At 32.5% G+C, this 10318-nt stretch overlaps 3 protein-coding genes across 3 annotated transcripts in view; 2 read left to right on the forward strand and 1 right to left on the reverse strand.

The window, feature by feature from the left end:
- Positions 1–1578, forward strand: part of LOAG_17697 (hypothetical protein) — a 2787-nt gene extending 1209 nt beyond the window's left edge. Inside the window, exons 4-9 of the mRNA XM_020450361.1 lie at positions 162–323; positions 405–549; positions 719–878; positions 957–1036; positions 1134–1286; positions 1394–1578. Of these exons, the coding sequence (XP_020305969.1) occupies positions 162–323; positions 405–549; positions 719–878; positions 957–1036; positions 1134–1286; positions 1394–1518 (825 nt within the window). The 3' untranslated portion in view covers positions 1519–1578. The remainder of the gene's footprint in view (positions 1–161; positions 324–404; positions 550–718; positions 879–956; positions 1037–1133; positions 1287–1393) is intronic.
- Positions 1579–2712: 1134 nt separating this feature from the next.
- LOAG_09470 (hypothetical protein) lies at positions 2713–3055 on the reverse strand (the record flags this gene model as incomplete). The annotated part of the gene is made up of 2 exons (XM_003144997.2): positions 2713–2858; positions 2920–3055. The coding sequence occupies 2 exons, from the start codon at positions 3053–3055 to the stop codon at positions 2713–2715; spliced, it is 282 nt and encodes a 93-aa protein (XP_003145045.2).
- A 3984-nt stretch (positions 3056–7039) lies between these two features.
- LOAG_09471 (hypothetical protein) lies at positions 7040–9898 on the forward strand (the record flags this gene model as incomplete). The annotated part of the gene is made up of 4 exons (XM_020447939.1): positions 7040–7142; positions 8929–9030; positions 9345–9467; positions 9704–9898. Exons 1-4 carry the CDS (start codon positions 7119–7121, stop codon positions 9896–9898), a joined length of 444 nt encoding a protein of 147 aa, XP_020301877.1. The 5' UTR covers positions 7040–7118.
- Positions 9899–10318: the final 420 nt, after the last annotated feature.

The following is a 10318-nucleotide window of genomic DNA, read 5'->3' on the forward strand; positions in this document are numbered from 1 at the left end:
TATATATATATATATATATATATATATATATATATATATATATAAATTAGTTTTAAAAAAAGTTCAGATGTTTGAAAAGCGCCGCGTTTCACATATGACTGTTTTTGATGTAAACATTCATAAGTTCAAATCCAAAAAGTTAAATCAACTGTAATTTCTAGAGGACAACGAACAAAGCGCCAGTCATGGAAAAGCGGATAAATGACCTCCATTATAACCATTTCGATAAGGTAGACATTGAAGAAAGTGATCGTACTAATGATGGTAGTAACGATTGGATTACTGATTATGATGCTGATGGCGAAGATTTCGATGAATCCAAGGTGGTTTATTTGGTTTTTCTGTAATATCTAGTTAATCAATCACATGGATTTGTAATCAAGAAAAAGAAATGTTTTTTGAAGGTTATTCCGGAAACAGTTTGTTTATTTTGCAATTATGGTTCAAACGATGTGGAAACAAATTTAATACATATGAGTGTATTGCATGGATTTTTCCTTCCAGATGCAGAATTCTGCACAGACATTAGCGGCATGCTGCATTATTTAGGTAATATCTCTGCTGTCATTCTAGCCAATATGTGCTACAAATATATATATATATATATATATATATATTTGTAGCACATACACTTTTGTATTGCAAACTTAGTTACTTCACATTCTCTTGCACAGTCTTCAAATTCCTCGTTTATACTTCCTAAAAGGAAATGCTTCAGGTTTAAAAGTTGGTAGTGGTAATGTGTGCTTGGTGTGTAATGAGCGGAAAAAATTCTGCTCATTAGATGCATGTCAGAAACATATGCGCGATAAGGGACATTGCCGTGTTGCCCGCAGTGTGGAGGAAATGATCGAGTTTGAGGACTTTTATGATTATAGGTAAGCTTAGACATGAGTGTATAACATATTGATTGTTTCTTTTGCAAAATATATGGCAATTTTTTTTAATTGTTTCAGTTCCATATATCCAGAAGAAGACGTTGATAAATCTTCTATCGTTTTAATGGATGACGGATATACACTTACTTTGCCATCTGGTTGGTGAAAATTTCTCCTAGTGTAAAAGAATTTTTGGAAATTGATGAAGTTTTATGAAGTTTCCTTTCGTTATTTTCTTTATCTCCCAATTTTTAGGCGCAATAATTGGACATCGTTCGTTACTACGTTATTATAGACAGCGTTTGAAGCCGATGGAATATGAAACTAGAAGTGGTCGTCAAAGAAAAGAGATTCTCAAAAAAGCGACAATTGAGCAATATAAAGAGCTGAGTTGGAAGGGAACATCTGGTTTGTGTCTGAAATGAATTTTGAATTATATTTGTTGGGAAAACACTAAGAAAATATTCTGAATAAATCTCTGACATTTTTTCCAACTAAAGCTGTTAAATTTTCAGCAACACTAGCAGTGCAACGGGCGAAGGCTGTGCGATATATGAAGAAAATAGATTCTAAAAATTGGATTAAATTAGGCCTTAATAATAACCGCTTGTTTAAATCACGTGGTAGAAGTGATCAGTAGAAGTAATCGTGGTAGAAGTGATCAGTTTTTAATTTTCCAACGGAATTTGTAATATAGCCGATTGTTTTTTTACATTGTTGGTACATTGTTTTATAAAAATCGAGTTTGTTCAACAACCTTTTGCAATTAAAATTAATCATTCGAAAGCATCGACTGGTCCTCATAAGTTGTTTCTTAGTTCATTGATCGTTTTTTCCTTCGTACGCAGCCAATGGCTGCATGAGTAAAGTTGTAGTTTTTTGTTCTCTGTTCGCTTAAATTCTCGTATTTATTAATTTGAATTTATTTCGAAAGGAAGTTAAACCGTCTCTTCCTTATTCTATTGATAAAGTCGGTGCGACAGAACATGGATAGGTAGAATGGAATACTGAGAAGTGTAGGAAGGTGATATGCCAAAAATCTTACGAACAAAGGTATCTTTTTCTGAAAAGTGGGACAGGCTGTTAGTTTCTGCGGAGTTATACACAATTTCTACTGCCATACATAGTTTGGTTGGAAGTTAGGAAGTCCCAGTTCGGACTGGGAAAGTGTTTAGGAAGGTGTTTCTTTTTTTAATAGTGGATTTGATCACTGCCTCGGATTTAAGATTCCATTGGTTCTGCATAAGTTTTGTTGCTCGAGATATTGAAATGCTGCAATCGGTCAAAATATTTGAAACTCCCAATATTCTTTCCATGAATTTGGCCACTTTAAACCCTGCTGTGCTCCGTATTATTAGCATGAAATACCTTTCTCCATCTTTTTACTTACCCGTTCGTATTCTGAGTGACATTTACCATTTTTCGAACTTTGCGTATAAATACTGAAATCTCTAACTTAATTCACGTTTTGTGCGGAATTCCAAATGATGGATCGTAGTATATCTGGCTGGCAAGGATTTAAATGAAATATTTTGTTTAAAGTATAAAGTAAGAGGAAGCAATTATTTCTGGAGAGCTCACATCCATCTTGGTATATTGGCATCTTTTGTTTTGTACGCATCTTCTCGTTCATCGGATTTGAAAGTAGAATCGCCTTTCAGCAATGAGAAGAGAACTTTTGCTCTGTGAAGTAGCTAGATTCATTTGTAGACTATTCTTTTGAAGGATAATGAGGAGGTATTGTGATGATAGTGAATAACGTGCTGTCCTAAGTAACCAATGGAATAAATGGTTGAATATTTATAGAGAATATATATAGTTCCATTAGTTGATATCAGAGAATGTTGAATACCGATTTGACGAAGTTCATGTTTTGTTGTAAGTTACACTTAATGCAACGATGACATGGTGGAAGCGGCATTGAAAGATGTCTGTTCCTTGCTTGATATTCTGCAATTGTTTCCTCATCTTTCTTTTTTCCTGAAACATTTAGACGGACTGCAAGAGCATTCGTTGTCATGTAGTTATTCCTTGAACGAACTTAATCGTTGAACGCTTCGTGTAGCTGTTGCATGAAATAATTTTTTGACGCCACTAAAATGCTGGTTCCAGTATTTCGCTGACAGCTCCTTTGTTCTCCTGTGACTAATATAACCTTCGTTGTTGAAAGCGTACATCTCTACATACTGAAATACGAGGTAATACAACGTGAAATGAGTTTTGACACTATTCTTCATCAGACTACAGTGATAAGCAAACGAAAAGAAAACGTAAATTCCTTCTTCCTAAAACAAGCGGTATTTTCAGTTTAAAATTCGGAATCTGGGAAATACGACGGTGAGAAATACTGTTTAAGAGATATTACTAGTCGCAGGTGGAACGAAATGCTTTCACTTAATGAGGTGTATAAATTCCTTATACGTTGTAAGATCCGAACTCATCCCGTACTTCAAATTGGATCATTCTTTTTGCTTTAAATTTGCATTTCTTGTTAAATATGTGTTTTCATTAGGTGTTGCACTTGTTGTGTCATTTTCCCGGAAATATGGTCAAGAAAATTTCCTTCAAATTACTATTCATCCATTTATATACTTGTTGTATCATTAAACCATTCCATTCTTACATTAATAACTCAGATTGTACATCATCCCGTGGGTTCTTGTTCCATTAATTCGAAGGAAATCAAAAATTCATTGACCTCTGCCATTATGTTCCGTATTTTCTATTGTCAAAAAATATGTGATAAAGGTATTATCGACCTAAAAGTACCTGAAAGAGAGGGTAAAGATTGTTCCTGTGATGAGAAGGCATGGAGGTAGCTGTTACTATCACTGAATTTCTCATATCTTTTAAATTTTCTTTGGCACTTCTTATTTCTCTAAAGTGGTATTTTGATTGATTTGCGTCTCTTGTTTCATATATTTTGGAATGTCCAAAATATTGTAATCATTTTCCTTTTTCTAAATCGTTTTTCTTATTTTAACTATGACAAAATCAGGTTCTGGATGTTGCATATCAAATTAAAATGGATGAGTAATATTTGCAAATAGTTTCCTTATTTTCTTCAAGTTATGAGAGAAAAGAAAATTTTCTAGTTATTTTATCTATTTTGCAAGGAAAAAATTCGGAAGCATTCACTGCAAACCAAGCAAAAATGGATTGTCGTAGTGGATTTGTGTTAAGTGACGTATTATTGTGTAGTTTTTGCGTTTCTTTCACTGCACATCTATGATCCAGTTGATTATAAAAACTAAAAGTGAAAACTATGAATGTTTAGATTTTGTTATTATTAAAATTCCTTTAACACTGAAATTAACTTTCTACTGTTTTACGGAGAAGCTACTCATGCTGTATAATTTTACTTTTATTCTCGAACTTGTATTATTTTTAGTGTCATCTATTAAATTGTCATCTATTACCGAACACAATGGCTGCTGAGAAAAGCGATCATTACCGACTTAATTCTGAACTATCCGGCCATCTTCGAGAGCGTGCGCTTAAGGTTGCTTAATTATCATTTCCCAAAAATTCTAAATATTGTCTTTGCTTAAAAATTGGGAACACTATATAAGACTGATCTCTGAATATTATGGATTTCGAATGCAGAGATTTCAATATAGAATAGCAGTCAGTTATATGATCAGGATTTCTAATATTTCCGAAAGTTATTAGTACTTTATTCGATTGTTCATTTCAATCCGCAGCAATTCTTACTGATAAGTGTCATGTTAAGCTGCATAAATTGGACACTTGTCAAGTGTTAGACCTGTTTTACGCTTTTATAACCCAAGTTGTTTGCAATAAAACCAACTTAACGTTCAGTTTGATAAGTCATAGTCATAGTCATTTTGCTATTTTATACAACATTATCGATGAGGTTATATATGACCTCAGTGTACTTTTTTCTCCTTTCTCAAATAATAACCAAGGGATTGTGATTAGAAATCAAGTTTTTTGACAGCTTATCTTTTGTCTTTTGTTGACTGCAACCATGCACCTTCAATCAGTTATCTATCCATAATCAAAATAGTTTTTAATACAGTGAAGGGTTTTTTAATCCAAGATTGGGAAACTCTTCGGGTTTATTTTACAGTGCTCACATTCTGTCAGATTTCCAAGATATGATTATGAATCTGATGTCCTATGATAGGTTTCTGAGAAAGATTTATTGTTGTTGAATATGCGAACTTTCATACTTTCACTCAGTTGTCTATAATTTAATTTAATATTCTGAGGAAGTCTTAGTAATAGGAAGTTAACTTCAGTTTAAAATCGGTTCAATATTAAAATCAACAGTGCGATATGATCCAGTCCGCAATCAACAGATAATGTTGATGATGACGTGAATGAAATTGCTGACGAAAGCTAGATTTTGCAGTGAACCGATCATGTCGACTGACTTAAGGTGTTTCTCATTAGCTAACATTTACTGCTAAGTGAAATTATCTATCCTTTACCAGTTGCTCCCTTACTCCCTTCTGCTTGCCCTCTGATCATTGGTTTGTTTTTTTTTCAGTGTTTCTGGCGTGAGCACATTTTTCTCCTGTATTCTGTTATGTTCATTAATTTTTCGAATTCTTAGGATAGATATCATTAGATCTTTTTGTCTTTTTTAGGCTTCACAATAAGTTGAGTTATGTTGTTTCCTTAGCAAAGTTTATTTAAATTAGATTGAAGCTCGTTCACTGTAGTCTTCAGAATGGTCCATCCTTGATTTTATGACTATGTCTTTGAGTAGTAGTACATAGTTTTTGCGTTTGTTTTGCAGAGAATCAGTTACAGTCTATTCTTTTAAAATCATTCATGTCTATTTCCTGTATTCCTCAGCAAACTAACTGGACTCGTTAGTCAATTTCATTGGTTGTTTGTTTTATTTCAGAAAATTTACCGGAAATATATTTGAGTGCAATCTTTTGATGTTCACCTCACTGCATGACGAAATAGTTTTATGCTGTTAATCTTGATAATTGTGATAATGGTTATAAAGTACACTTTTTATACATTGGATATATCTTTGATCTTTGTGTTCTAGCTATCAAGTTTTTTTCTGATCAGATGTTCTGAATTCATCGAGATAAGACAGAAAGTAATACACAGAGAACTTTGCTTTCAGCACATGTTTACAACATCAGGTCTTTAATTCATCTTATTTCGTAGTTCCTAGTAGTTAACTTCCATTCGTAAGGTTTACAATGTGTTGTTGATCATCAGTTGTTCAAAACGTGCTCCAAGTTACGGATCACATGACAAATCGCTAGTGTATTTCAGAGATGTAGAGGTTGGAAATAGTGTTGAAGTACACAAATTCTTTGCTAAAAAGTTCCCATTATTGGTAATGATTTTTCCCTTGATCAGTTTTTCTTTGGACTTGAGCTACTAAAGGCCATATTATAATATCTAACGTAAATTATCCGTGTCTCTTGATCATTCTTTCGTGTTTCACATGCCATTATAGCACTATTCACCATTGTCATATGGTCAGCATATCTGTATTTAAAACAAAAGAACTGATAAGCATATTATTAATTGAAATACTGAACAAAATTTCTCTTTATTCTGGTATGGCAGATTTGAATGAGAAATAAATCCTTTATAATTGCAGTGTATTCATTATCTTCCGATGTTTTGTCGTTGAAGAGTAAAATATTCAATTAATCATGTTTCATTTTCATTATAATCTTAAAAACTGAACTGCAGTTCAGTTCATGGGCCAAACTATTAGCTTTTCGAAACCGATCGAGATCGCTTTTTATTTGCAGAGTTGTCCGCAACTGTAGTGATTTATGTCTTCCAGTGTTTTGCTACGTATTTGTCTATTCAACCAACACCTGCCGTTATCATTGTTGTCCTCACTATTTATGTTTTCAAACCAATAATCAATGTTATGCCATCTTAAGATTAGATCTGTGCTTTTATGTATCAGTTTCCATAACTTCAATTCTTCCATGTTCCTACAATGTTGTTAATCATTTCTCTAATCAAAATCATACGGTATGTAGGAATTTTTTAATGACAAGTTGTTGTAGCTCCGGAGAAAATTGGGTGTAACTTTTTTTTTTATTTCCAACACTATTCGAGAAAGGAAGCAAACATCAGTCGTTGTAATATTTTATTCTCGACGGAGCAAAGTACTCGTGCCGAAAGAAATTATGAACTTTGGTTTTTAGCAATTGGAGGATCGTAATTTTTGGAGTTGATCGTCGTTCCCAGTTATAGCTGAAGCTGATTTTGATCGAAAGTATGATGCGGAAAGAGATTGATAAGGTAAAATATCTCTTTAAAAATGTTCAGTTTCATTTTTGGATGAGGTGGGAGTGCTAGGTATCTTTAGAGCATGGTAGGTTTTTCAAGTTGAATTTTGTTTTTCTCCCAAATATGCTGAAGCAAACGAAAAGAGTGGTCAGCAATAATCGAGCGTGTTTAGTAATGTAACAACAGAAGTTATTCAAATTATAAATTGAGATTTAAGAAATAAGTGACGTTTGAGTGCATCATCATAAGTATGGCCAAACCTCTGAGATAGTTACGGCCTTGTTTTGTTCTAATATTATTTAAAATATGTGTATATAATACCGGATTATTCTATCAGAGGTGAATGTCACTAAAGTGGTTAGTATATACTAAAAATTTCCTCGGAAGGTTGTAAATGGTATTTATAACTTTAAAATCAGATGCATGTGCTGTGCGGAACTTCGGCATTCCTTCGGTGAAAATTTGAATTGCAAATATTGACCGAGTAGAGATATGTTAAAATAGTTATTCCAAATGTTTTATCATGCATTTTACGTTGGAAACAGCAATGCTGGTAGGTCTTGTGATATGCTATTATGAGCATAACATATGTAACAGTTAATCATTTCTGGATCTTTTTCACACTCTAGCACTAAATTTGAAATTGTTTTTTGAACCTCTTGAACTGAGTGTTTGTGTACTTGTTGATGTTAAATTGAAATTTAACTGCTTCGGTCTTTAATTTTTTATTACTCATCTAATTTTTCTAATATTTTTGAATTTCAGTTGTAATAAGATCAACACAATCACCCTATTCAGTATTGCATTTTTTTTTGAACATGACCAATTACAACTATCCGCTCACGATGTCTGCCTCCCTTAAATTGTTTCTTTTTTTAACCCACATTTTGGCTCAGGTTATAAGGTCATAATCAGAATCACTTAGCAAATTGAGGTTGCGGAAATATCATTCATCTGTTGAATTGGTTCATCGCTGCTATGTTAATTTTTTTTTGGTTGGGTCATCTGCAGATTGAATAACAGCAAGAGGGAAAAGAATAAAATGAGGATAAATGAATATAACTGTCCAGAAAATGGGAAATAAAAGAGATTTAATAAATGGAACAATTAGACGAAGCTGGAATTGGATAAGAAAGATTGATAATCTTCAAATTAAGAAAAAAAAACAATATATTTGCTTAGTCTTTTCGTCTTCATATATTTGAATTAAACTAAAACTGTATCAAGAATCAGATGCATGCGTGATAGGTTAGTTAGAAGGAGAGGCATTCTGCATGGGGATCATATAATGTTCTTTCAGTTTTTATCGATTTTGCTTCTAAAAACTTTTATCGAGTCAGGAGGAGAATTTCTGCTCTTTACTTTTTTCCGCACAGCCATTGTAGCTTTTCGTATGCTATCTGGATAGTGTTCGGTTTTAGTGAGAAAGCGCATCATCAGATTACTAAGATATCATTCTCTTGGTGTGTGTGTTTGCATTTACGTCTTCAGTACTACTATAATTTTATATCTGCATATCATGCCTTCCATGGATGAAGTAAATGTCAGTTGTTTCTTCAAATATTGCTTTTTCAAATCCTTTCATTCAAGAATTTAAACCTAGAAATTGATACAGGTCGTGGTAATTATCCTTTCCACTTGATTACATCAACTACATCTGTTAGCTCTCTCAAATTCATCCTTTTTTGTTTGCTTTCACTATGGTAAATGTATGATAATTACATTACGCATTGTTCACTTATTATAGATCAGTAATTTTTTTTAGTAATATTTATTCTCGATAATTGAGAATTTTCAGAGTTCAGAGGAATGGAAATCATCAACAAAGCGCGAAACTCTTCTAGGAATGGAGCAGGAATTGAGGAATCTCATAGAAACAGCACCACCCGATCAGAAAGAGGTCTGTTTGAACTGTTCAGAAGGAATGTTTTCTTTTCCATTGAATATGCGATTCCTAAAATTTCATCATTTCTAGACAACCAGCATTATCAGCGAGAGGTGTTTATAAGTTTAGGAAGTATATGTACTTTACAAATAATCCCTTTGTTTTTTTCAGAAATCCATCTTTAAAATATCTTGATTACTGAAAAGAAATATTTAGGTGAATAACACGAATAATTTTCTCTCGTTACTTGATGATTATATGATTACTTTTGATGATTACTAATTTCCCTTCAGATCATTTTCGCAACTTCAATACTTGATAATTTTTAGGCTGTACAAAAAGAACTGGGTTATTTTCGAACTTTGTTTTCACGTTTTCTGCATGCTAAAACCACTATTGAATGGAAAAAAATTCAGCCGCTGCCCGATAATGCGATTATACCCTATAAAGAGGTATTCCTTTCATACATTTGATTAATTCCTTTTCATCCAGTTTTACATGATATTGTTAGCATGTGGTTCTAATTCCCATTAGAAAAGTTTCTGTACTAGAAAAAAAACGGAGATTTAGACGAAACATGCGATCGAGATATTATACAAATAATGTTTGTATTTGTAAGGAGACGGGATTGTTTTTCCTACTTTGTTTCTTGCCACTTTATTTTATTTTCATTAGAAAATTGTTCCAGTTGAAGCTGCATGATCCAAGCAAAGATCTAGTATCAGATCGTTTGAGCAAACTAGTAGTTGTAAAGTTAAATGGTGGTTTGGGCACATCGATGGGTTGCAAAGGTCCGAAGTCTATGATTTCAGTTCGAAACGATCTGACATTTCTCGACTTGACATTGCAACAAATTCAGGTTTGGCCAGATTTGCTAATATAAATGAATGGAATTATGAGTATTTTAGAGTGAAGACCCATTTTCTACTTATAGAAATTTTTATTTGTAAAAATACATATATCATCAATAAGTGAAACGATAGCACTAAATAATATATAAAATTGATTTGCAACTTTACGATCTATATGGATTGTTAATTGAAATGATGTCACTTTATCAAAGCAGTTTGTTTCACTCAACTTGTGTAGCTGCTTATTCATATCACTAATAAGGAAAAAATTTTGGCTTTGGCAAAGAAAAAAATTATTGCGCTTGATAGTAATATTACGAATAAAATTTTTATTCCACTCAGGTGTTTCCTCCGTCTATATGTATATATATATATATATATATATATATATATATATATATATATATATATATATATATATATATATATATATATATATATATATATATATA

The sequence above is a fragment of the Loa loa genome (genome assembly GCF_000183805.2).
Source record: "Loa loa unplaced genomic scaffold supercont3.115, whole genome shotgun sequence".
NCBI classification, from domain to species: Eukaryota; Metazoa; Nematoda; class Chromadorea; order Rhabditida; family Onchocercidae; genus Loa; species Loa loa.